The sequence below is a fragment of the Heterodontus francisci genome, chromosome 22 (assembly GCF_036365525.1).
Source record: "Heterodontus francisci isolate sHetFra1 chromosome 22, sHetFra1.hap1, whole genome shotgun sequence".
Classification (NCBI taxonomy): domain Eukaryota; kingdom Metazoa; phylum Chordata; class Chondrichthyes; order Heterodontiformes; family Heterodontidae; genus Heterodontus; species Heterodontus francisci.
The window spans coordinates 80,526,686-80,554,317 of record NC_090392.1 but is presented as its reverse complement, the minus strand read 5'-3'; the positions used below and the strand labels follow the sequence as shown (position 1 = coordinate 80,554,317).

Here is a 27,632-nt window from a genome sequence, read left to right as displayed (position 1 = left end):
AGCTACGTGTGTTCTTCAGAATAGCAACATATCCACCTATAGAAGGTATTGGGTCTCTAGGGATGGTTTGTCTCCCAGTCACTGCCATCTCCTAAAACTCATTTGATTGCCTTCATTTTAAAAAATTACACACCTTGGGGTGGGTGATGGGTGACCACCCACTCAACTAAAGTCTGCTGATGCACCTGACAATGGGTCTATTTTTCCCAAAGGTCCTTGTGACACATTTGTCCCGCTGCGATAGATGTGATGTATTAACAAAGAAGAAAGTTGTCAGAATAATATTTATTAGGAAAATTTATACAATAAATAGAAAAATAAAACAACTTAAGATAGGTTTTTAGAATAAAGGAAAATTCTGAAGCTTTTATCAGTGAAAGTTATTTGCTAAGAGCTGCTGTTCAGTCGAATGTTACTGTGTCCACTTCTGCATTGTGGGACGGAGACTCCTCACAACTGCTCACCTTGTTCCCTTCTGCCAGAGCTTTGAAATGCTGCAAACAGAAGACGAGAGCTATTGGATAGAGACTGCAAGTGCAAACACCTGTCCCTGACCAGTGCCCCCTTCAAGGGTAAATACATTTAACACAAAGTGAGTATGTGTCACTCCCAATGAGCGACATTTGTCAGGTTGGAACAAGGGCTGATGAGCAGTGAGTGCTAGGGAAGTGTTAGGAAATGAGATTCACATCTGAACAAGTGAGACAGATGACTGCAAATGTATTGAACCAACAGCTGTGTTTTATAAGTGAGAATACAGTTCAAAAGTGAGTGTCTCACTGAGTACCAGTCACTGTCCATGTATTGTGTTTTACAAACCAAGAACTTAAGGACGAATTCAGAAAGAAAAAAGACTTGCATTTGTATTTGGGGTTTTCCAGCAGGTTCCGACTTTTTTTTTAAAGGCCTGCCACAAAACCCCGAATCTGTTCTCAGTTGCGAAGCATGTTCCTGCTTCAGTACCTGTCAGCTGTGAAACTGACACTTGCGATTTAAAAAAAAACTGACCAACCACCAAACTGCTGTGTGGAGTGCTCCCGCTGCCTGCAACTGTCAAAGAGACAGAGAGAGGGGGAAGATGGCGCGCGGGGGTGGGGGGGGGGGGGAGGATGGCGCGGGGAGGGGGGGGGGGGGGAGGATGGCGCGGGGAGGGGGGGGGGGGGAAAGAGGGCGCGGGGAGGGGGGGGGAAGAGGGCGCGGGGAGGGGGGGGGAAGAGGGCGCGGGGAGGGGGGGGGAAGAGGGCGCGGGGAGGGGGGGGAAGAGGGCGCGGGGAGGGGGGGGGGAAGAGGGCGCGGGGAGGGGGGGGGAAGAGGGCGCGGGGAGGGGGAACAAGGCGGAGGGGGGGAAACAAGGCGGAGGGGGGGGAAACAAGGCGGAGGGGGGGGAAACAAGGCGGAGGGGGGGGAAACAAGGCGGAGGGGGGGGAAACAAGGCGGAGGGGGGGGAAACAAGGCGGAGGGGGGGGAAACAAGGCGGAGGGGGGGGAAACAAGGCGGAGGGGGGGGAACAAGGCGGAGGGGGGGGAACAAGGCGGAGGGGGGGGGAACAAGGCGGAGGGGGGGGAACAAGGCGGAGGGGGGGGAACAAGGCGGAGGGGGGGGAACAAGGCGGAGGGGGGGGAACAAGGCGGAGGGGGGGGAACAAGGCGGAGGGGGGGGAACAAGGCGGAGGGGGGGGAACAAGGCGGAGGGGGGGGAACAAGGCGGAGGGGGGGGAACAAGGCGGAGGGGGGGGAACAAGGCGGAGGGGGGGGAACAAGGCGGAGGGGGGGGAACAAGGCGGAGGGGGGGGAACAAGGCGGAGGGGGGGGAACAAGGCGGAGGGGGGGGAACAAGGCGGAGGGGGGGGAACAAGGCGGAGGGGGGGGAACAAGGCGGAGGGGGGGGAACAAGGCGGAGGGGGGGGAACAAGGCGGAGGGGGGGGAACAAGGCGGAGGGGGGGGAACAAGGCGGAGGGGGGGGAACAAGGCGGAGGGGGGGGAACAAGGCGGAGGGGGGGGAACAAGGCGGAGGGGGGGAACAAGGCGGAGGGGGGGAACAAGGCGGAGGGGGGGAACAAGGCGGAGGGGGGGAACAAGGCGGAGGGGGGGAACAAGGCGGAGGGGGGGAACAAGGCGGAGGGGGGGAACAAGGCGGAGGGGGGGAACAAGGCGGAGGGGGGGGAACAAGGCGGAGGGGGGGAACAAGGCGGAGGGGGGGGAACAAGGCGGAGGGGGGGGAACAAGGCGGAGGGGGGGGAACAAGGCGGAGGGGGGGGAACAAGGCGGAGGGGGGGAACAAGGCGGAGGGGGGGAACAAGGCGGAGGGGGGGAACAAGGCGGAGGGGGGGGAACAAGGCGGAGGGGGGGAACAAGGCGGAGGGGGGGGAACAAGGCGGAGGGGGTAACAAGGCGGGGGGGGAACAAGGCGGGGGGGGGAACAAGGCGGGGGGGGGAACAAGGCGGGGGGGGGAACAAGGCGGGGGGGAACAAGGCGGGGGGGAACAAGGCGGGGGGGAACAAGGCGGGGGGGGGGAACAAGGCAGGGGGGGGGAACAAGGCGGAGGGGGGGAACAAGGCGGAGGGGAGGAACAAGGCGGAGGGGGGGAACAAGGCGGAGGGGGGGAACAAGGCGGAGGGGGGGAACAAGGCGGAGGGGGGGAACAAGGCGGAGGGGGGGAACAAGGCGGAGGGGGGGAACAAGGCGGAGGGGGGGAACAAGGCGGAGGGGGGGAACAAGGCGGAGGGGGGGAACAAGGCGGAGGGGGGGAACAAGGCGGAGGGGGGGAACAAGGCGGAGGGGGGGAACAAGGCGGAGGGGGGGAACAAGGCGGAGGGGGGGAACAAGGCGGAGGGGGGGAACAAGGCGGAGGGGGGGAACAAGGCGGAGGGGGGGAACAAGGCGGAGGGGGGGAACAAGGCGGAGGGGGGGAACAAGGCGGAGGGGGGGAACAAGGCGGAGGGGGGGAACAAGGCGGAGGGGGGGAACAAGGCGGAGGGGGGGAACAAGGCGGAGGGGGGGAACAAGGCGGAGGGGGGGAACAAGGCGGAGGGGGGGAACAAGGCGGAGGGGGGGAACAAGGCGGAGGGGGGGAACAAGGCGGAGGGGGGGAACAAGGCGGAGGGGGGGAACAAGGCGGAGGGGGGGAACAAGGCGGAGGGGGGGGAACAAGGCGGAGGGGGGGGAACAAGGCGGAGGGGGGGGAACAAGGCGGAGGGGGGGGAACAAGGCGGAGGGGGGGGAACAAGGCGGAGGGGGGGGAACAAGGCGGAGGGGGGGGGAACAAGGCGGGGGGGGGAACAAGGCGGAGGGGGGGGAACAAGGCGGAGGGGGGGGAACAAGGCGGAGGGGGGGGAACAAGGCGGAGGGGGGGGAACAAGGCGGAGGGGGGGGAACAAGGCGGAGGGGGGGGAACAAGGCGGAGGGGGGGGGAACAAGGCGGAGGGGGGGGGAACAAGGCGGAGGGGGGTGGGAACAAGGCGGAGGGGGGGGGGGGTGGGGGAAACAACGCAGAGAGAATGAACAAGATCACTTCTGACAGATGGACATCTGTCCAGAACACTCCACATCACTACAAGAAGTGTGTGGGCAGCCATTGACTACTTGTGCAAGCAAAAAATGCCAGGTGTCTCACTAAATCAGTGCCCAACACAGTGATGAGAAAGTAAGTCAATAAATTTATCTTCTCAATTAAAGTTTCTTTACAAAAATGCACATTTGTTGTTGTTTTGATTAATAGTAAGATAAATTTTTAATTCCTTTATCTTTTTGTAATTGTCTCACTGGCCCCCCCCTTGTAAAACAAAAATTGTAATGTGCCCTCCCCCGCCAAAAAGGTTGGACAACCCTGATACAGCACCTTTCACATTCTCAGGATGTCCCAAAGCAATTTTCTGCCAATTAAGTACTTTTGAAGTGCAATGTGATGTAGGAAACACAGCAGGAACTTTGTGTACAGCAAGCTCCCTCAAACAACAATGAAAAAAATGACCAGATAATCTGTTTTAGTGATGTTGATTAGTTGACAAATTATTACCCATGATACCGAAGAGAACCCCCCTGCTCTTCTTCAAAATAGTGGTTGTTGGATATCTTACATCCACCTGAGAGGGCCAGAAGAGGCCTTTGTTTAACATCTCTTTTGAAAGTTGGCACCTTCGACAGTGCAGCACTACCTCACTACTGCCCCTTCGACAGTGCAGCACTACCTCAGCACTGCCCCTTCGACAGAGCAGATGAGAACTATTGTTGGGCAGAGTAAGATGCGGGAAGAATGGTGGGAGTGAAAGGACTATTTACAAAACTGCCTATTTTGTAGGATGGGGGGTGTAGAAATGAAGGGCGGGTGACATTTTTGGTATCAATCTGCCAGATGTGGATTAGAGCCTGTTGGATGATTCTGGTTGGAAGGATAAATAAAAACAAACAGTAAAGCTCCATGTTTTTTTTAAATTCATTCATGGGATGTAGGCGTCACTGGCCAGGCCAGCATTTATTGCCCATCCCTAATTGCCCTTGAGAAGGTGGTGGTGACTGCCTTCTTGAACTGCTGCAGTCCATGTGGTGTAGGTACACCAACAGGGAGTTCAGGAAGGGAGTTCCAGGATTTTGACCCAGCGACAGTGTAGGAACGGCAATATAGTTCCAAGTCAGGATGGTGTGTGACTTGGAGGGGAACCTGCAGGTGGTGGTGTTCCCATGTATCTGTTGCCCTTGTCCTTCTAGTTGGTAGAGGTCGCAGGTTTGGAAGGTGCTGTCTAAGGAGCCTTGGTGAGTTGCTGCAGTGCATCTTGTAGATGGTACACACTGCTGCCACTGTGCGTCGGTGGTGGAAGGAGTGAATGTTTGTAGATGGGGTGCCAATCAAGCGGGCTGCTTTGTCCTGGATGGTGTCGAGCTTCTTGACTGTTGTTGGAGCTGCACCCATCCAGGCAAGTGGAGAGTATTCCATCACACTCCTGACTTGTGCCTTGTAGATGGTGGACAGGCTTTGGGGAGTCAGGAGGTGAGTTACTCGCCTCAGGATTCCTAGCCTCTGACCTGGTCTTGTAGCCACAGTATTTATATGGCTACTCCAGTTCAGTTTCTGGTCAATGGTAACCCCCAGGATGTTGATAGTGGGGGATTCAGCGATGGTAATGCCGTTGAATGTCAAGGGGAGATGGTTAGATTCTCTCTTGTTGGAGATGATCACTGCCTGGCACTTGCGCTAATTTTACTTGCCACCTTTCAGCCCAAGCCTGGATATTGTCCAGGTCTTGCTGCATTTCTACACGGGCTGCTTCAGTATCTGAGGAGTCGCAAATGGTGCTGAACATTGTGCAATCATCAGCGAACATTCCCACTTCTGACCTTATGATTGAAGGAAGGTCATTGATGAAGCAGCTGAAGATGGTTGGGCCTAGGACACTACCCTGAGGAACTCCTGCAGTGATGTCCTGGAGCTCAGATGATTGACCTCCAACAACCACAACCATCTTCCTTTGTGCTAGGTATGACTCCAGCCAGCGGAGGGTTTTCCTCTTGATTCCCATTGACCTCAGTTTTGCTAGGGCTCCTTGATGCCATACTCAATCAAATGTTGCCTTGATGTCAAGGGCAGTCACTCTCACCTCACCTCTTGAGTTCAGCTCTTTTGTCCATGTTTGAATCAAGGCTGTAATGAGGTCAGGAGCTGAGTGGCCCTGGCGGAACCCAAACTGAACGTCACTGAGCAGGTTATTGCTAAGCAAGTGCCGCTTGATGGCACTGTTGATGACACCTTCCATCACTTTACTGATGATTGAGAGTAGGCTGATGGGCGGTAATTGACCGGGTTGGACTTGTCCTGCTTTTTGTGTACAGGACATACCTGGGCAATTTTCCACATTGCAGGGTAGATGCCAGTGCTGTAGCTGTACTGGAACAGCTTGGCTACGGGCGCGGAAAGTTCTGGAGCACATGTCTTCAGTACTATTGCTGGAATATTGTCAGGGCCCATAGCTTTTGCAGTATCCAGTACCTTCAGTTGTTTCTTGATATCACGCGGAGTGAATCGAATTGGCTGAAGTCTGGCATCTGTGATGCTGGGGACTTCAAGAGGAGGCCGAGATGGATCATCAACTCGGCACTTCTGGCTGAAGATTGTTGCAAATGCTTCAGCTTTATCTTTCGCACCGATGTTTTCAATCCTTATCCTAGTATCACTTACCTGTGAGTTTTTGAACTCAGAGTAAAGGGTGAAAAGCACATGCAGGGATTGGATGCGGTCCTTGTACACAGGGATATCCAGAATTGCTGTGGAGAAAGGAGAGAAAACAATAAATACCTAAGAATTTTAGTGTCAACAGCCTGGGCAGCAGCCAATCGAATGGGAAATTTCCACGCAATCTAAACTAATGATTTCATGAACAATCTCTATTGATTGGCTGTAACAGATACATTTATTGACTAGCTGTCATGGCTACACCTGTTGTTGTTTGGCTATGACAGGATATGGGTCTGGCTCAGTCTCGCAGACAGTGTAGTGGGTTGGTGTACAGGATATTGGTTCTTTTCTACAACTTCACACAGAAAATCCCTGATCTCAGCTGTACGGTGATGGTTGGAACAAAGCAGAAATGTTTTCCTCTGCTCCCCTGTAGGCATACGAACATATAAATATACGAATTAGGAGCAGGAGTAGACTCGAGACTCCACATTCCCCCGATAACCTTTCACCCCTTGCTTATCAAGAATCTATCTACCTCTGCCTTAAAAATATTCAAAGACTCTGCTTCCACCGCCTTTTGAGGAAGAGAATTCCTAAGACTCACAACCCTCAGAGAAAACATTTCTCATCTGTCTTAAATGGGTGACCCCTTATTTTTAAACAGTGACCCCTAGTTCTAGATTCTCCCACAAGGGGAAACATCCTTTCCACATCCACCCTGTCAAGACCCCTCAGGATCTTATATGTTTCAATCAAGTTGCCTTGTACTCTTCTAACCTCCAGCAGATACAAGCCTAGCCTGTCCAATCTTTCCACGTGATACAGCCTGCCCATTCTAGGTATTAGTCTAGTAAACCTTCTCTGTACTGCCTCCAATGCATTTACATCCTCCCTTAAATAAGGAGACCAGTACTGTACACAGTACTCCAGATGTGGTCTCACCAATGCCTTGTATAACTGAAGCATAACCTCCCTACCTCTGTATTAAATTCACCTCGTGATAATCGATAACATTCTATTAGTTTTCCTAATTACGTGCTGTACCTGCTTTTGCGATTCATGCACTAGGACACCCAGATCCCTCTGCATCTCAGACTCTGCAATCTCTCACCATTTAGATAATATGCTTCTTTGTATTCTTCCTGCCAATGTGGACAATTTCACACTTTCCCACATTATACTCCATTTACCAGGTCTTTGCCCACTCACTTAACATATCTATATTCTTTTGTAGCCCCCTTATGTCCTCTTCACAAGTTACTTACCTACCTATCTTTGTGTCATCAGCAAATTTAGCAACCATACCTTCAGTCCCCTCATCTAAGTCATTTATATAAATTGTAAAAAGTTGAGGCCCCAGCACAGATCCCTGTGGCACACCACACGTTACATCTTGCCAACCAGAAAATGACCTATTTACACTTACTCTCTGTTTCCTGTTAGCTAGTCAATCTTCTATCCATGCCAGTACGTTACCCCCAAAACCATGAGCTTTTATTTTCTGCAATAACCTTTGATGTGGCATCTTATAAAATGCCTTCTGGAAATCCAAGTACAATACATCCACCTTTATCCACAGCACATGTTACTTCTTCAAAGAACTCCAATAAATTGGTTAAACATGATTTCCCTTTCACAAAACCATGCTGACTCTGCCTGATTACCTTGAATTTTTCTAAGTGCTTCTAATATTTTCCCTAAGACAGATGTTAAGCTAACTGGCCTGTAGTTTCCTGCTTTCTGTCTCCCTCCCTTTTTGAATAAAGGAATTAAATTTGCTATTTTCCAATCTAATGGCATCTTCCCCAAATCTAGGGAATTTTGGAAAATTAAAACTAACCCATCAACTATCTCACTAGCCACTCCTTTTAACACTGAATCTTGCTGAGGTACAGTTCCACGTGAGCTGCCAGTCCTCCAATGCCTCCCCAAACTAGCTATTCTTATCTGCAGCAAGCTATTCAGCCATGAAGGAAGCATCACTGCCACACCTGAACATGAATGATGTCCACACATTCACGTTTACTACTGGAGGTAATTGGACAATAGCAAGTAGCCTGCCAACCTGTTCCTCTCCCTTGCCTGGAGCTACTGAAGCTAACTGCAACAGCCCAATCACTGTTGTGCCTGAGGAGATGGCTGGACTGAAAGAAGCAGAGTCGAATATGTAAATGAACGATTTGGCACTGAACAAAGCACCTCATCTCCTGAGTCTGGCTTATCACCCAGGTCCAAGAGATGGATGGGACAGACTTCTGACCCACACTCTGGCAGCCATTCTGTATCTCTACAGGTTGCCTGAAGTTACCCAATATGCTATTAAATTTCCCCCGCCAATCATTTAATGCTAACAGCTTGTGCTTACCACAGATCATGTCAATGTATTGGGTCAGGTCACAGTTGACCTCTGCTGTGGGCAGGCTCACCTAGGTTGAAAGGAAGGTACTTAATTTAGCCACTGAGAGAAATACTTCACACTTGCAATAGTAATAAGAGCCACATGTTTACAGCCCTGATCAGACTCACTCACTTTTCCCAGCAACTCCTCAAACTCTGGTGGCCATTCTTGCATCAGAGCTTCGATATCAGGCATTGGCCTAGGAGGAAGGAAGAACAACAAATTACATCAACTCACAGCTACAAGCTGAGCATTTATCCCCCTCTTCTCCTTAAGACACCAAGCCTTACTGGGGTACAGGTCCGCTAGTACTGTCCTGCACCTGAAGCCATCGCAATGCTTCATATTCAAGCCGAGCCAGTGAACATCAATGGGTTATTCGATTAAGCCCTGTCCTGTCCACACTCAGTGCCCATGCACTTTTCAGTAGGGGTCACTGGACAATGATCAGGAGCAGGACCCCGGCCTCATCTTCCCCTCCCTATCTCAGAGCGTTGAAGCCAACTGTAGCAACCTACTGCTTAGGCTGAAATCATCACACTTAGCACCAAGTGTGGGTAGGAGCAATCCAATTGGGGATCTTTCTGGTCAGTGCAGCTCAGCTACTGGCTGGATAAACATATCAAGCCATCAGAGGAATTCCTGTAACCTTTCAAAGACAGCAGGCAGCACAGAGCAATGGGTTCAGATACCACAACCATGCTACACAGTATGACAATGTATCCCCTGCCAACATAACTGAGGGGGTAACTGCATAATATAATTCTGTTTGGATCCTGGATATTTGATGCAATGGACTCAGCAGAAGGGACAGAAAGTGGGGGGAGGGGGCAGACATGACTCACTTGGTGTAGTGGACGTTGGCGGGTGGTTTGGAGCGGTGCAGCTCACTGATGCTGTCCATCCAGTTATCAAGAGCCTTTGGATTCTTCTCTGCATTCTCCAGGCTTTTCACCTTCAACTGCTGTTGTGAAAGAAATAAATGGTAACTCAACCTTAAAAGCACTTTTAAACCGCTGACAGATGTGATACTGGAACCTTGAATAATACCCATAATAGCACCTTAGACCTAGACACAGGCACAATTACAGAACTTCCGTTTTCCTTCCCCTCTCCTCCAAATCACTGACTTATACCACAAATTTAAAATTCCCAGCCTTGTGTTGAAATCCCTCCATGGGCTCAACCTCGCCCCATCTCTGTAACCTCCTCCAAGCCTACAACACTGAAATATCTGCACTCCTCCAATTCTGGTCCCTTGTGCGTCCCCAATTTTAATTGCTCCATCAATAAAGAAAAAATTACATTTCTTGCATGATGCTCTGAATTCATCCTCTTAAATTGCTCCCTCATATCAACAGCAGTAGTCCATTCAGCCCCTCGAGCCTGTTCCACCATTCAATTAGATTATGGCTGATCTGTATCTTAACTCCATCTACCCTTCTTGGTTCCATAACCTTTAATACCCTTACCTAACAAAAATCGATCAATCTGAGTTTTGAAATTTTCAACTGACCCCCAGCATCAACAGCTTTTTGTGAGATTGAGACACCGAGTGAGAGGTTTGTAACCACCAGCACTTTACCCTACAATTCAAAGCACTCTCTCTAGACACAAGTCTACAAGGATAGAATCTAGAATGAGGCTGCTGGATGTTTTTCACAGTTTAAGAAAATGCACTGCAGAATTTTCACCCAACCTTTACTGAATTCTTCGAGCGAGCACTGAACTGGTTTTGGCGGTTGGGTTAATCAATAGTGTTACAACAGCACTAGCTCCCAGCAGAGGCTGTGTCACCTCTATTAACTGCCCTCCCTTTACCGTGATACTGTGCTGTTTCGAATTCTCCGTCAGCCATAGTGACAGTACAGTTGGATCAGACTGCTTCGCACAAGGTTCATCCAATGGGATCAGGCCCAGGTTGTCAGGCTTCCCATCAGGGCGAGGTACCTGCAGGTCACATGGAAATAACTCAACCAATCAGGGAAAATCATAGTAATAAGCATTCACACCATAATTTTTATCAATCACTGGTGTGCTGGTAAGGCTGAAATCAGTAAACAGTTTAAACCCTTAACACACCACAGATGCGTTGACTTTTGTCTAGCTACAACAAGGCTCCGAGGACATGTTGATCAGCTAACTAGTTTGTTAATAGCTCTCTCTAGTTTGATGTGCTTCTGTGATATGTGGAACAGACAGTAGCTAATCAGGAGTGTTTTAAGAGATAAAATGGTTAAAATAGATTGAATAACAAAATAAAACATAAAATTAAGACTAGGAAAACAAGAATAAAGAAGGGGCAACTATGTATTGCGTTATGAAAGTACTTCCATTTTTAAATTTTTGTGAGAAGTTGTGTTTTAAAATTGTGGAAATGGATTCATTTGGGACTGAAGAGATTCCATAGATGTGAGACTTTGGTTTAAAAAAAAAGTTACTGGAAGGGCTTTTGGGGAACTTTGTTTACAAAACACTTACTGGACTATGGGAGTTGTTTACAGAGAAGTGACATGTCAAGATTTATGGTGGTCAAGAGTTGGTTTCGTTTTGGGATTGTTTTGAGTCAGTTGGGGGTCAGCCTGCCAAAAGAGACTAGATCATGCATTCTCCACCTCTCTCAGAAACCCTGAAAATCCAATGTGTGATGGTTGAAACCCAATGCTGCATTTCTCCTGGAAAGCCTGTCAGATTAATCCTCGATGCCGCCTAAAAAGAACTGCTCCAGAAAGATCCCATGGGCAGCCATCGACGTGTATTTGGGACCCCAGAATAAAGGGACAACTGATATCATTCCGTATCTTATCCTTTTCCTTCAAGAATTAACAAATATTTGGCCAAAGTGTTTTTTTTTTGTCTTTTTGTTAAAAAATCTTTGCAGACAAAACCTCTATCTTTTCTTTAACTGGTGTGTGTGTATGTATGCGTTGGACTAAGTTAGAAGGGAACTCTTATATTTCAATCTGTGTGTTAATGTTTTGCACCTTTACTGAATACGTCTTGTTTTACAATAAATTGATAATTTTGTTGTTTACTAATGAAACCTGGTTGGTGGATTTTATTCTGAAATAAAAATAGAGTATATAATTGGCCATACTGGTAACTGGGTAAACATTTAAATATATGTTGTGACCTGTGGAGAAGTGGAACTAGAGAAAGACTGTGCACTCCTTGGTCATAACAATTATAATAAAATTAATATTTAACTTCTGTACCTTCAAAAAGGCATCGATATCACCCACTGAAGGAATGAAGTCAGGAATGAACGGCTTCAGTTTGTGGTCCAGTTCAATGGACTGTGGAGTGTACCTATCACACAAGGACAAACATACTCAAATGCACAACCACTTCTCAGCACTTGTTTAATAGCATGGATGCATTAAGCGGAAGCTAGATAAGTACATAGAATATACAGCACACAAACAGGCTATTCAGCCCAATTAGTCTGTGCAGATGTTTATACTCCACATGATTCTCCTCCCATTCCATCTGTCTTATCTCAGCCTTTCAGCAAATCTTTCTATTCCCTTTTCTCTCATGGACTTGTCCAGTTTCCATTTGAAAGTATTGAAGATACTTGCCGCAACCACTGTCTCTGGTCATGTGCTCCACATTCTAACCACTCATTGAATAAAGAAATATTTCCATTTCCGTATTGGATTTTTCTCTCTCACAGAGTCGTTAGTCAGTGGAATTCTCTTCCCCAGAGAGCAGTGAAGGCTGGGTCATTGAATATGTTCAAGGCTGAGTTAGATAGATTTTGATTGACAAGGGATTCAAGGGTTATGGAGGGTAGACAGGAAAGTGGAGTTGAGGGCCACAATCAGACCCGCCATAATCTTATTGAATGGAGGAGCAGGCTTGAGGGGCTGAATGGCCTACTCCTGCTCCTAATTCTCGTGTTCTTGTATTGATGGATGGCCCCGGTTTCGGATTCACCCAGTAGAAACATTCTCTCCACATCTACCCAGTCCATTCCATTCCTAATCCTCTTCTTTTAAAACATCTTCTTGATGAACACATGAGATTACGATATTATTGCTATCAGAGACATGGTTGAGGAAAGGGCAGGACTGGCACCTCAATATTTCAGGGTATAGAATCTTCAGGCGCGACAGGGGTGGGTGTAAAAGAGGAGTGGCATTGCACTGTTGATCAAGGAGTCAATTACTGCAGTAAGGAGGAATGATATCTTTCCTCAAATAAGGCCATTTGGGTAGAACTTAAAAACAAAAAGGGGGCAATCACTTGGCTGGGAGTGTACTACAGGCCTCAAAACAGACAGGGAGAGATAGAGGAACAGATATGTAGGCAAATCTCAGAGAGGTGTAAAAATAATAGGGTAATAATAGTAGGGGATTTCAACTTCCCCAATATCAACTGGGATAGTCTTAGTGCAAAAGGCTTAAAGGGGGGCGGAATTCTTAAAGTGCATAGAGGAGAGCTGTTTGAGCCAGCACGTAGAATGTCCTACAAGAGAAGGGGCAGTACTGGCCCTAATCCTAGGGAATGAAGCTGGACAAGTGGTAGAAGTGGCAGTGGGAGAGCATTTCGGGGATAGTGACTGTAACTCTAAGATTGAAAGTAGTTATGGAAAAGGACAAGGAGAGACCAGAAATGAAAGCACTGAATTGGGGGAAGGCTGATTTCAATATGATAAAACAGGATCTGGCCAAAGTGGACTGGGAGCAGTGACTTGTAGGAAAGTCTACATCAGACCAGTGGGAGTCATTCAAAAAGGAAATAGTGAGAGTTCAGGGCCAACATGTTCCCGTAAAGGTGAAGGGTAGGACCAACAAGTCCAGGGAACCCTGTATGTCAAGGGATATAGAGGATTGGATCAGGAAAAAAAAGGAGGCCTATGGCAGATTCAAAGCCCTGAAAACAGCGGAAGCCCTAGAGGAGTGTAGAAAATGTAGGAGGGTACTTAAAAAAGAAATTAGGACAGTGAAGAGGGGACATGAAAAAATACTGGCGGGCAAGATAAAGGAAAAACCCAAGGCGTTTTATAAGTATATTAAGGGCAAGAGGATAACCAGGGAAAGAATAGGGCCCATTAGGGACCAAAGTGGCAATCTGTGTGTGGAGCTGGAGGACATAGGTGAGGTTTTAAATGATTACTTTTCATCTGTGTTCACTATGGAGAAGGGTAATGTGGGTGTAGAGATCAGGGAGGGGGATTGTGATATACTTGAACATATTAGCATGGAAAGGGAGGAAGTATTAGCTGTTTTAGCAGGCTTAAAAGTGGATAAATCCCCAGGCCCAGATGAGATGTATCCCAGGCTGTTATGTGAGGCAAGGGAGGAGATAGCAGGGGCTCTGACACAAATTTTCAAATCTCTGTGGTCACAGGAGAGGTACCAGAGGACTGGAGGACAGCAAATGTGGTACCATTATTCAAGACGGGTAGCAGGGATAAACCAGGTAATTACAGGCCAGTGAGTCTAACTTCAGTGGTTGGGAAACTATTGGAAAAAATTCTGAGGGACAGGATTAATCTCCACTTGGAGAAGCAGGGATTAATCAGGGATAGTCAGCATGGCTTTGTCAGGGGAAATTGTGTCTAACAAACTTGACTGAATTTTTCGAGGAGGTGACTAGATGTGTAGATGAGGGTAAAGCAGTTGATGTAGTGTACATGGACTTCAGTAAGGCTTTTGATAAGGTCCCGCATGGGAGACTGGTTAAGAAGGTAAGAGCCCATGGGATCCAGGGCAATTTGGCAAATTGGATCCAAAATTGGCTTAGTGGCAGGAGGCAGAGGGTGATGATCGAGGGTTGTTTTTGTGAGTTGAAGCCTGTGACCAGTGGTGTACCGCAGGGATCGGTGCCGGGACCCTTGCTGTTTGTAGTGTACATTAATGATTTTTTTTTTATACATTCATGGGATGTGGGCATCACTGGCCAAGCCAGCATTTATTGCCCATCCCTAATTGCCCTTGAGAAGGTGGTGGTGAGCTGCCTTCTTGAACTGCTGCAGTCCATGTGGGGTAGGTACACCCACAGTGCTGTTTTTTTTATTGACTTCGTAGCGGATAGATACAACTGAGTGGCTTGCTAGGCCATTTCAGAGGGCATGTAAGAGTCAACCACATTGCTGTGGGTCTGGAGTCACATGTAGGCCAGAACAGGTGAGGACAGCAGATTTCCTTCCCTAAAGGACATTAGTGAACCAGATGAGTTTTTACAACAATCGACAATGGTTTCATGGCCATCATTAGACTAGCTTTTTTAATTCCAGATTTATTAATTGAATTCAAATTCCACCTTCTGCTGTGGTGGGATTCGAACCTATGTCCCCATAGCAATACTCTGAGTCACTAGTCCAGTGACAATACCACTACGCCACTGCCTCCCCTTGACGTGAATATAGGAGGTATGAACAGTAAGTTTGCAGATGACATGAAAATTGGTGGTGTCGTAAATAGTGAGGAGGAAAGCCTTAGATTACAGGATGATATAGATGGGCTGGTAAGATGGGCGGAGCAGTGGCAAATGGAATTTAATCCTGAGAAGTGTCAGGTAATGCATTTTGGGAGGACTAACAAGGCAAAGGAATAAACAATGGATGGTAGGACCCCAGGAGGTTCAGAGGGACCTTGGTGTACTTGTCCATAGTTCACTGAAGGCAGCAGCACAGGTAGATAAAGTAGTTAGGAAGGCACATGGGATACTTGCATTTATTAGCCGAGGCACAGAATATAAGAGCAGAGAGGTTATGATGGAGCTGTATAAAATGCTAGTTAGGCCACAGCTGGAGTACTGTGTACAGTTACATTATAGGAAGGATGTGATTGCACTGGAGAGGGTGCAGAGGAGATTCACCAGGATGTTGCCTGGGCTGGAGCATTTCAGCCCTGAAGGGAGACTGGACAGGCTAGGGTTCTTTTCCTTAGAGCAGATAAGGCTGAGGGGGGACCTGATTGAGGTATACAAAATTATGAGGGGCATTGATAGGATAGATAGGAAGAAACTTTTTCCCTTAGTGGAGGGGTCAATAACCAGAGGGCATAGATTTAAGGTAAGGGGCAGGAGGTTTAGAGGGGATTTGAGGAAAACTCTTTTCACCCAGAGGGTGGTTGGAATCTGGAACACACTGCCTGAAGGGGTGGTAGAGGCAGGAACCCTCACAACATTTAAGAAGTATTTAGATGAGCGCTTGAAATGCCATAGCATACAAGGCTACGGGTCAAGTGCTGGAAAATGGGATTAGAATAGATAGGTGCTTGGAGGCCAGCACAGAAATGATGGGCTGAAGGGCCTGTTTCTGTGCTGTATAACTCTAAAACAGCCCCTTCTTTGACGCGAAATAACTGAACTGAGTGGAGGGCAGACAAGACAAACAACTCAACGCATGGGTAAAATCACACCTTCTTATGGGCTACTGAGAGGTGCACAATTGCCCTGAGGTGACCCTCCCACTGATCACCTTCCCCTCTCCATGAACAAAACATGCTCTCTACTCAGTGCAAGTCAGGAAAATGCTGTGCAGGTACACAGTGAGTTAGAAACATTCTGTACAGGTACACAGCGAGTTAGGAACATTCTTTATTTATTTTTATTTCGAGATACAGCACTGAAACAGGCCCTTCGGCCCACCAAGTCTGTGCCGACCATCAACCACCCATTTATACTAATTCTACACTAATCCCATATTCCTACCACATCCCCACCTTCCCTATATCCCCCTACCACCTACCTATACTAGGGGCAATTTATAATGTCCAATTTACCTATCAACCTGCAATTCTTTGGCTGTGGGAGGAAACCGGAGCACCCGACGAAAACCCACATGGTTCACAGGGAAAACTTGCAAACTCCGCACAGGCAGTACCCAGAATTGAACCCGGGTCGCTGGAGCTGTGAAGCTGCGATGCTAACCACTGCGCCACAGGCTTGGGCTGTTAAGTGGCAAGTAACATTTGCGCCACACAAGTGCCAGGCAATGACTGTCTCGATCAAGAGAGAATCTAACCATCTCCCCTTGACATTCAATGGCATTACCATCGCTGAATCCCCCACTATCAACATCCTAGGGGCTACCATTGGCCTGAAACTGAACTGGAGTAGCCATATAAATACTATGGCTACAAGAGCAGGTCAGAGGCCAGGAATCCTGCGGTGAGTAACTCGCCTCCTGACTCCCCAAAGCCTGTCCACCATCTCCAAGGCACAAGTCAGGAGTGTGATGGAATACTCTCCACTTGCCTGGGTGGGTGCAGCTCCAACAACACTCAAGAAGCTCAACATCACCCAGGACAAAGCAGCCCACTTGATTGGCACACCATCCTTGAACATTCACCCCCTCCACCACCGATGCACAGTGGCAGCAGTTTGTACCATCTACAAGATGCACTGCAGCAACGCACCAAGGCTCCTTCGACAGCACCTTCCAAACCGGCGACCTCTACCACCTCGAAGGACAAACGCAGCAGATGCATGGGAAAACAACCACCTGCAAGTTCCCGTCCAAGTCATACACCATCCTGACTTGGAACTATATCGCCGTTCCTTCACTGTCGCTGGGCCAAAATCCTGGAACTCCCTTCCTGACAGCACTGTAGGTGTACCTACCTCACATGGACTGCAACGGTTCAAGAAGGCAGCTCACCACCACCTTCTCAAGGGCAATTTGGGATGGGCAATAAATGCTGGCCTAGCCAGTGGTGCCCACATCCCATGAATGAATAAATAAAATAAAAAGTTAGAAATATGCTGTGCACGTACACAGCAAGTTAGGCACATGCTGTGCAGGTACACAGCGAATTAGGCACATGCTGTGCAGGTACACAGCGAGTTAGGCACATGCTGTGCAGGTACACAGCGAGTTAGGCACATGCTGTGCAGGTACACAGCGAGTTAGGCACATGCTGTGCAGGTACACAGCGAGTTAGGCACATGCTGTGCAGGTACACAGCGAGTTAGGCACATGCTGTGCAGGTACACAGCGAGTTAGGCACATGCTGTGCAGGTACACAGCGAGTTAGGCACATGCTGTGCAGGTACACAGCGAGTTAGGCACATGCTGTGCAGGTATACAGCGAGTTAGGCACATGCTGTGCAGGTACACAGCGAGTTAGGCACATGCTGTGCAGGTACACAGCGAGTTAGAAACATGCTGTGCAGGTACACAGCGAGTTAGAAACATGCTGTGCAGGTACACAGCGAGTTAGAAACATGCTGTGCAGGTACACAGAAGATTGGCCATCTGCTGCCGCCAGCATTTATAATATAAAACTGCCAACTTCCATGAATCTCAGCAGCTATCACCTGATTCACAAGCTCCACTTTTGTCTGGCAGGTGGGAGTGTAAATTGTCACTGAGGGACTGCCATAGAACCACTCTCTCAATACTGTCGCTGGAGTATAAAAGCACCTACAGAGGCAGAGGGATCTGAATGAAATAAATGATTGACTGGCTATTACCGTGTGATATACTGGAAGAGCTCCTTTATCTCAGTGGAAGTGGGTAGATGCTCATAATCTGCAGGATCATATGCACTGAAAGAGACAGAACATTCTAGATTATAGATAGCGATTCAGTCTGTGATCCTAAAATACTCAGATCTGACATCACACAACTAACCCAGAAGATGGAATCACAGTGAAACCTCTAAACAGTCAGGTGAGAGTCTGCCAATAAGAACAGAACTCAGAAAACCCATAGACCAGAGGAATTATGTCTTTGTCTAATTATCAAAATCCTTTTAACATTAAAAACTTCCTCTTAGTGAAAACGGTCCGGTATCTCATGTCTCATAGTGTAATTACAGTTCCTTATTCCTGATGTTAATAAAGTGACTGTTGATTTGTAGCCAAGCATCAGCATGACAGAGTGCGTGTTCAATCCAGCTACCGCATCTGATGCAGGGGATGCAGAGCAGCAAAGCTTCTCATTCAGGCCCGTGGTCTTTCTCCTGTTACCTTACTGTGCAGGTAAATGGAAATTGTAAATGGGCTCAAAAAAACAAACAGTCTCACTGGAAATCCGGACTGCAGAAAATTACCGGCTCTTTATAGTCCCGGAATATCAGCCCTTAAAGCCTGTCACCTGCTGCTTCTGGCATCAGCAGCCCCTCAGCAAAGCCATCGCAATCTCCAAAGTCTTTATTAATCTATATTTGAAGATATGGACAAGCATTTTAAATTAGATGTGTCATGCGGACAGGGAGCCAGTGTGGGTCAGCAAGGACAAGGTAAGGGGTTGGTGGGGGGGGGGGGGGTCGAGGTTGGGGGCTTAGTGCGGGATAGGTTGTGGTTGGCTGCATTTTAACAGAGTCAGAATTTATGGACATTATAAATAGTTGTAATTTAAAAGGACATTAACATTTCAATTTATGATGGGCCCAGGTAAAAAGTGCCAATGTCATGAGGCTCAGCATCTTTTAAGACAAAAAGGGTCTAAAATTACAGGAAGCATTAGTTAATCAGACCAGGTAGTGAACGGAAATGAAAGCCAGAGAGCTCTCCCTGGTGGTTTAGTTGGTGTAAACGCCCCACTTGGTGTGTTATTGAGTCATATGGTCCAGAACACCCAGGCAAAATCCCTGGTCTGTGTTGATCTAAGATGGACGGACGTTCAACAACAATATTTTGCAATCAACAGACAAGATGTTTCAAGGCACTTGACAGAGAAATATTGAGTAGGATGAATGCTGAAATATTGGAGAGGATTAGGAGAGGTGACTGAAGGCTAGGTGAAAAAGATGGGTTGTGAGGTGGTGTTTAGAAGAGGAGTAAGGGGTGGAACGGTTTAGGGCGAGAGTTAGAGTGTAGGATCATGGTGATTAAAAGCTTTGCTACAAATGTTTGGGTGAAGGAGAGCAGATATTCCCGAGGCCAGATTTGGAGGTTGTGGGAGATGTGCAATATTTGAAGATGCCACAATTGTTAACAGTGCGAACAGCTGATTGAAGGTGATGTTGCCTGAAATCAGCAGAGCATTTAGAAAGTTAAGAATAGGAAGGAGCATCAGTCTTCTAATCCACAAAGTCAGGAAGTGAAGGATAGAACTGGAGCCTAATTTTTACACACTTCATATGCTTTTATTTACATAGACACACATTACAAACATGCGCCCTCAAACCCAACCAGTTTCAGTCTGCTCCTATATATAGCATATGTGAATCCTCATTTAATGCCTATCACCGGAATAAAATTAAATTCTCAAATACTATACAAATAACACACAGTAAGTACTGAACTGCACAGTGCGCTTAATACCTTTTCAGTTGCCCTTTGTAATTGATGCCGAAAGCAATGACAAATGATCAGCATCATTTGCTCGATACAGGCAACTACCCCTAACAAGCATGGATGATGGTGACTTCACTAAAATACTGCAATTCAGTTCCAACTTCTGGTCTGACTCACCCTTCTGGTGGTGCTCCATGTTCCTCATCATCTTCATCAGATTCTGTGTCGTCCGAATCTTCATCATCCTCCTCATCCTCATTCTCTACAAACCCCTGCTGCATGGCCTTTGACCCTTTCTTCTTCTCCTGTTAAATAAGTGCAAAGATTGTCCATCTTGAAGAAGAAATAACTTCAGCTGCTCGTGTTTGTTCCTCTTCACTAAACCTTCTACTACCATACTTTCTCTGTGAGCAGAACTCTGGCTCATTTTCCCTCCCCAATAGGGACTGACTCTTTCTGGGAATTCTGTAGTAGTGGTCGACTCTGGTACCTTGCCCACTAGTTACAGTGAGACCTTGGACCCTGAGTCTTACAGCTGAGGCTGACTAATCCTGTCCACACACATGCACAAGAGTCTGTGGATAATGATGAGGAGCAGGTGCAGGGTGACTGCCCCCTTCTCGAACCTGCCAACATTTAGCCCAGTTGGATCACCTCAACTGTGATCAGCTAACTCAACACAGATCTAATCTGAGGCTCTTCTAGTCCCTACAGCTCAGTTCTCAATTGGGCAGTCCATTTCCTACCGAGTTATCGGGGGACTTGCATTAACTCTGTGATCAGCTATCAGGAGTATAAATTCAAGAAGAACAAGAGACAATGCCAAATTCTCCCTCATTTGAAAAGAACATAAGAAACATACGAACATACAAATTAGGAGCAGGGGTAGGCCATTCGGCCCCTTGAGCCTGCTCCGCCATTCAATAAGATCATGGCTGATCTGTTTGTGTTTCGAATTCCACACTCCCATCTACCCCCAATAACCCTGGAGTCCCTTGCCTAACCAGAATCTATCTACCTCCGCCTTAAAAATATTCAATAACCCCGCCTCCACCACCTTCTAAGGCAGAGAGTTCCAAAGTCGCACAACCCTCAGAGAAGAAATTTTCCTCATCTCTGTCTTAAAAGGACGATCCCTAATTTTAAAACAGTGCCCCCACAGTTCTGGACTCACCCACAAGAGAAAACATCTTCTCCTTATTCATCTTGTCAAGGCCATTCAGGATCTTATAAACTTCAATCAAGTCTCCCCTCACTCTTCTAACCTCCAGTGAAAACAAGCCCAGTCTGTCCAACCTTACCTCATAAGACAACCCGCTCATTTCAGGTATTAGTCTAGTAAACCTCCTCTGAACTGCCTCCAACACATTTACATCCTTCCTTAAATAAGGAGACCAAAACTGCACACAGTATTTGAGATGTGGTCTCACCAATGCCCAGTATAACGGAAGCATAACATCCTTCCTTTCGTTTTCAATTCCTCTCGTAATAAAGGATAGCATTCCATTAGCCTTCTTTATTACTAGCTGTACCTGCATACTAACCTTTAGTGAATCATGCACTAGAACACCTAGATCCCTCTGCACCTCGGAATTCTGCAGTCGTTCTCCATTTAAGTAATACTCTGCTTTTTTAAATTCTACCTGCCAGAGTGAACAACTTCACATTTTCCCACATTATACTTCATCTGCCAGATTTTTGCCCACTCACTCAACCTATCTATATTGGTCTGCAACCTCCTTATGTCCTCTTCACAACATACTTTCCTCGAATTGAGACAGGGACAATTAGCCTGCTGAGCTCGTAACTCAGTATGAGAACTGAACCTGGGTCTTTGATGGACTGCATGAATCAGCTCAAGGTCTAAACCAGCTGAACTGCTTGCTGAACTCACAATAAACCATTTTTAATGATTGAGGACAGAGACTGCAAAGCTCCTCAGCTAGGTCAGATGCTTCATGTACTGGTGGTTGCAGTTAGCGTGGGTCTGCTACAGTCGTATAAGGGACTGTCAAGTTTCTGAGCGAGGAGACCCACCAGAATACATGGGGAGGGACCAAATAATGCATCACAGGAAACCACAATTTCCTGAAATTCGCTCAACTGTATTATGAAGTTGGAGAGGAATCTCCCCAGAGTTTTCCTGAAATTGACCACAGATTATCCCCTCCCTCCCAAGAGCTAGCATCACGTGCATTGACAAGTGTGGTACATATGCTTGAGATTGACAGCTTCTTCTCACCCTTCTTTTCATATGCTCAATATAAATGGAGACTTCACAAATTACAGAAAAGGACTGTAAGAGGATCCATTCAAAAGCCAATGTAACTGCCCACCTTTTCATAGATGGCTGCCAGTGTCGGGACATGCAGAGGCTTTGAGCACTGACCCAAGGAGTGAAGTCACTTTAATAATCACATTACTACAATCCATCCAATCGTGTTCTGAAATCTTATGCTGTATTTATTATTGTTGCAACTTCTGGAGTGGTGACTGGTTTAAATCTTTGTGGAAAGTTTGCATTTTCATTTTCTGCCACCTACACCCCCACTGTTGCATGACTTCCAAAAGACTTTGAATATGCAGGGTGTAGCAACTTACATCTCCTTGGACAATAAGTCTCTCACAAGTTGGAAAAAAGCAAGTTCTCCATTCTTATTGGTGGAAGACATCACGTAAAATCAAGGCAACTCGTCCCTGGAAGGAGGTATAGATTACTGAGCACTGTTTGCAATGTGGGTCAGGGAACACTGCACGGCTATGGGGTTTGTGTTCTGTGTTTGTATGTGTGTGAGAAAGTGTGAGTCAGTTCCTCCAACAATTCCATTATATGATTTCCAGCAGACATTTATATATTCCTCAATCGTTCCATTGCATGTTGCACACTACATTCTACAGCCTTTTAAAATTGAACTGGTTATCTTATCACCACTTGCAGTTTTTGGCTTCTAGACTTCTCTTTCATTATTTTCAACATTGTTGCTGTTCTGGGCTTTGGACATAAAGCCCTTTAACTGGACTTTTCCATTTAAAAAGTATGCATGCAACCAAATCCAACCTAGTAGTGTTAAGTGTATAAAAAGGAATATGTGTCTGCACTCACAGGCAGCTGTTCATCTTGTGTCAGGTTAGTATGCAGAAACAGTGTGTGCACGGATTTAAGTCCAGCCAGGGTGACATTACCTCAGAGTCACACTTTTCTCTTGTGTAGTGTTGGTGTGTCACTGCAGTCAGATGTGCATGCAGAGCCTGACCTGGGTAGTGCTGTGGTGCAAACATGAATGTGTGGATTACCTCTGTGGATGTTATCTTACTGTTCTCCTCCTCGTACTCATCGCTGCTGTTATCTGCCATGAGCCTGGTCTGGGAACGGTTTGACCTGGGTCCAGCTAAAAGCAAACAGAATGAAATTTCAAAAAATCTTTTGAGTCTTGGTTCTGGTTTTGATGCCAACTGGCAGTGGCTGTGAATGTGCCGCAGGCTCATGTTATACATTACATGTGTAAATGGTGCTCTTATTTCCACTATAGTTCAGATAAAGAGGTCTTAATATTGGTATTAAAACAGGGTGATTTAGGAAGGAAGGAATAGGTTTCACAATGCTTTGAAATCGGTCAAGCTCTGAGTGGACATCCAACTGCTGCTATACACCAGTAATTTGGCACTCACAATCTGAACAATGTCAGTGATACAACATCAGTTCAGACTTCTTCCCAGACCTCTGCAGTACACAACAGAGCCACTCTCTGCCCACCAATGTATTTAATGAACGGGGAAGTAGGTTCAATTAAAACATCTTAGATCTGTGGTAAAGGGGTAAGGGCTATTCTAACTGAGGACAACCTGTCTTTCCAGCTCAAGACCTTTCAATGCATCAACTGTGGGACCTGTGAAACAAACTGAAATGCTGCATACCAATTTATATCATTAGAGGGGGAGAGGCAGAGCTCGATGGTCACTGGGTGCTTGCAGTGACAGGAGCCCCATTGCAGCAATAACTGCAGGGCCTGGGCATAAAATACCAGCGGATTCAAGCATCTTGGCACTCCTGGGTCCTGCCTTGTGTGCAAGCACAAACCCTAACCCAAGTCACACTGTTACATTCTGCAGTGGACTCCTGGTACTTCAGTGACTAATGCAAAACAAGAATGTGTAAGGTTCAATGCCCTGTACATGCTGAGTTAGCAGGTCTCCACAGCGAAGTGTATGGGAGCTGAGATTGGACTTGGTGTCCTTGGGATAGGGAGAAAAGGAGAATATCCTCAATGGTTCCCACTCCAGATCATTAACCAGTGACTCTTGTTCAAAGTAATTATGTGTGGGTGGAGATTGAGCGAGTACGGAATTCGGCTCCTGTGTTACCTCCCACAATGAATAGCAGGTCAACACTCTCACATATAAATAACAGCTATTTGGGTAATAAAGCAGAGAACACTCTGTGTCCCTGGAACTGTACCTCCTTCAGGAGTCATTGCCTTTGCAACAGGAGGGGGGAATGTTACAGATTATATCAAGAGACAGCGACAAGAGGTTTCAGCCAACAAGTATTTTGTTTGTTCAGTTGGGAACATACTACAAGCATCATAAACAGAATAAACTAGAGTCAGCAATGACTAGCACTGATACCTGCACTTGTGACTTTGTCTATGATTTCTCTCATCAACCTCACACTGTGGCATTTGTCATGTTGTGTTGTCATGCTAGTCCATGTGTTACTCTTCATGTCACATTCCAGTATGTGCAATCCCCAGTATGTAACATGTGCTACCTGTGTGCCCTCCGCTATCTCACTCTTACACCACATACTTCCTTTCACCTACCAGGCTGCCTTGGGGATGGAGTGTAGATGCTAGCTACCTCTTCAGAGTCATTCACATCCAGACTTTCATCATATGGCTGATTAGTAACAAGCTTTGTCTGAAAACAAATTAAAAGGTTCTTTTAATTTAAATATAATAATTGGTTTCAACCACTGAAGCAGATCAGTCTTGTGTGATGTACTTCATAAACATCCTTGGGCTAAAGGATGGAGGTAGGTTGTGGAGTTGGTGGGGGGATGGTGTTGGGAATGAGCAAGGGTTTACATCCCTGATCATTGTCCAGTAACTCATGCTGTCAAGAATCCCGAGATGTCTGATGAGGACATCATCAGACTCAGCTGTGATGTCTCCCACAGGTGAACATCCAGCGGTTACTCACAGGCTGAGTTTACACATGAATCATGGCCACATGGATAAGGTGCGTGTGGTAGGTCAGAACGGAGTCAGAGTTTGAGACTTCAGAGGAAATAGAGAGTTACCAGCATGACTATTAGGTTTACCTCATTCAGGTTCCCCTCACATGCAAACACCTTGGATACCAGCAAACGTAACAATGCTGGTACATCACTGAATAGGATTTACATTCAGTCTCATATAAAAAGAAAATGATTTACAGAGTGCCTTATCACATCTGTCAGCAATGTCCCAAAGCACCACACGTAAAATGGTTTACACTGATGTACTGTCACCGTTATGCAGGCAAACACACTAGTCGCCTTGTGTACAGCAAGATTCCACAGACTCCAATAAGATAAATGAGCAGTTCATGTGCTTTGGTGTTGTTGGTTGAGGGAGGGATCTTGGTCAGGACACCAACAGAACTCCCTCACCTCCCATTAATGCCATAGAAAGTATTAAGAAAGACAGATTTGTAGTTTTCTTCCGTCTCCTGTCCCTTCCCTATACCCTTTACTTCTAAAATATTTATCCACTCCCTTTTAAAAGCCATTATGAATTCTACTTCCAACAGTTTCTGGTACAGCATTCCACATCTTGATAACAACAATTCTCTCAACCTCGTACTACATTCTTTGCAAGTGTCAGCAGTGGCTCAGTTGGTAGCACTCTTGCATCTGAGTCAGAAGCTTGTGGTTTCCCAAGGGTCATTCTAGAGACTGGAGCACAACATCCAGGCTGAAATGCCCAATGCATGACTGAGGAAGCGCTGCGCTGTCGGAGGGTCAGTGCCGAGGGAGGGCTGCACTGTCGGAGGGTCAGTGCCAAGGGAGCGCTGCGCTGTCGGAGGGTCAGTGCCAAGGGAGGGCTGCGCTGTCGGAGGGTCAGTGCCAAGGGAGGGCTGCGCTGTCCGAGGGTCAGAGCCGAGGAAGCGCTGCGCTGTCAGAGGGTCAGTACTGAAGGAGCGCTGCATGGTTGGAGGGTCTCTGTCTAAGGGTCAGTGCCGAGGGAGCGCTGCGCTGTCGGAGGGTCAGTGCCGAGGGAGCGCTGCGCTGTCGGAAGGTCAGTGACGAGGGAGGGGCTGCACTGTCGGAGGGTCAGTACTGAGGGAGTGCTGCGCTGTCGGAGGGTCAGTGCCGAGGAAGCGCTGCGCTGTCAGAGGGTCAGTGACGAGGGAGGGGCTGCACTGTCGGAGGGTCAGTACTGAGGGAGCGCTGCACCGTTGGAGGGTCTCTGTCGGAGGGTCAGTGCTGAGGGAGCGCTGCGCTGTCGGAGGGTCAGTGACGAGGGAGGGGCTGCACTGTCGGAGGGTCAGTACTGAGTGCTGCACTGTTGGAGGGTCAGTACTGAGGGAGCGCTGCGCTGTCGGAGGGTCAGTACTGAGGGAGTGCTACACTATCGGAGGGTCAGTGCCGAGGGAGGGCTACACTGTTGGACGGTCAGTACTGAGGGAGTGCTGCACTGTCGGAGGGTCAGTGCCGAGGGAGCGCTGCGCTGTCGGAGGGTCAGTGCCGAGGGAGGGCTGCGCTGTCGGAGGGTCAGTACTGAGGGAGTGCTGCGCTGTCGGAGGGTCAGTGCCGAGGAAGCGCTGCGCTGTCGGAGGGTCAGTGTCGAGGGAGGGGCTGCACTGTCGGAGGGTCAGTACTGAGGGAGTGCTGCACTGTCGGAGGGGCTATCCTTTGGACATGGCGGTAAACCTGTCTTGCTCCCTCAGGTGGATGTTAAAGATTCCACTGCATTATTTATAACAAACCAGTGACATTGTGTCCTCCATTGATGATACGCTGACGATAACGGCTTCTAATCCTAATTTACAGGCCCGGGTTCAGTGTCAATCAATCCCAGTGACCTGACTAACATTCCTCCGTCAACCAACACCAAAACCTACATTAACTGACCATTCATCTCATTGTTGTGTGTGTGGGATCTTGCTGTGCGCACACTGCCCTCAGCCGGCGGCAGTAACAGGCCCTGCCCCGGTGGCCGGATCCCGCCCCCGGCCCAGTTACCTGATCGCCTCCCCTCATTCTCCTCTAACCCTGAGTGGCGGAGCTAAGCATGAAGTCACCCAGCTCCAAGAAGCCAGATTTGGAGTGAGGCGGCTCCAGCCGAGGCCCAGTGTAGGCCGCGTTGCTATGGTTACCTTCGCTCCCTCAGAGTCCGACTCCGCCATGAACCCTGCCGCCAAACACCGCGAGAACTGGCCGCGCCTGCGCAGACTCAGGCTCCCACCAACCGCATCCACCAACGAGCCTAACAAACGTCAAGAGAACATCGATGTGAGGGGACCCGTGCCGGACCTCCCGCAGCAGCGCAACATGCAGGAGATAAACTTATCTGCAATTATACACCACTGCAATTGTTTACATAGTGGATATGTTCAACTTTTGTGTTCAGTTTTGTTTCCACCTCAAGTGGATGCAAGTGATCCTACAGTCACATAGGAACAGGCGTAGGCCTTTCAGCCCCTCGAGCCTGTCCCGCCATTCAACGAGATCATGGCTGATCAGCGGTCTAACTCCATATACCTGCCTTTGGCCCATATCCCTTAATATCTTTGCTTGACAAAAATCTCAGATTTAAAATTAACAACTGTTCTAGCTTCAACTACTGTTTGTGGGAGAGAGTTCCAAACCTCTTCCACCCTTT

General features: G+C 47.7%; 1 protein-coding gene across 4 annotated transcripts; it reads right to left on the bottom strand.

Annotated features, from left to right (window-relative positions):
• Nucleotides 1-270: 270 nt before the first annotated feature.
• On the bottom strand, nt 271-27,213 carry ift46 (intraflagellar transport 46 homolog (Chlamydomonas)). Of its 4 annotated transcripts, none has more exons than XM_068054376.1 (12): nt 27,127-27,207; nt 24,588-24,684; nt 23,062-23,156; nt 19,945-20,072; nt 17,998-18,072; nt 11,784-11,877; nt 10,390-10,518; nt 9,414-9,532; nt 8,701-8,767; nt 8,536-8,596; nt 6,171-6,256; nt 271-494 (listed from the first exon to the last, which is right to left on the bottom strand). In XM_068054376.1, the coding sequence occupies exons 1-12, from the start codon at nt 27,154-27,156 to the stop codon at nt 402-404; spliced, it is 1,074 nt and encodes a 357-aa protein (XP_067910477.1). In that variant the 5' UTR covers nt 27,157-27,207; the 3' UTR covers nt 271-401. The 4 variants fall into 4 exon arrangements, with proteins under 4 accessions (XP_067910477.1, XP_067910478.1, XP_067910480.1 ...); XM_068054377.1 differs by lacking the exon at nt 27,127-27,207 and adding an exon at nt 26,993-27,119; XM_068054379.1 differs by lacking the exon at nt 24,588-24,684 and having other exon boundaries at nt 27,127-27,213.
• Nucleotides 27,214-27,632: the final 419 nt, after the last annotated feature.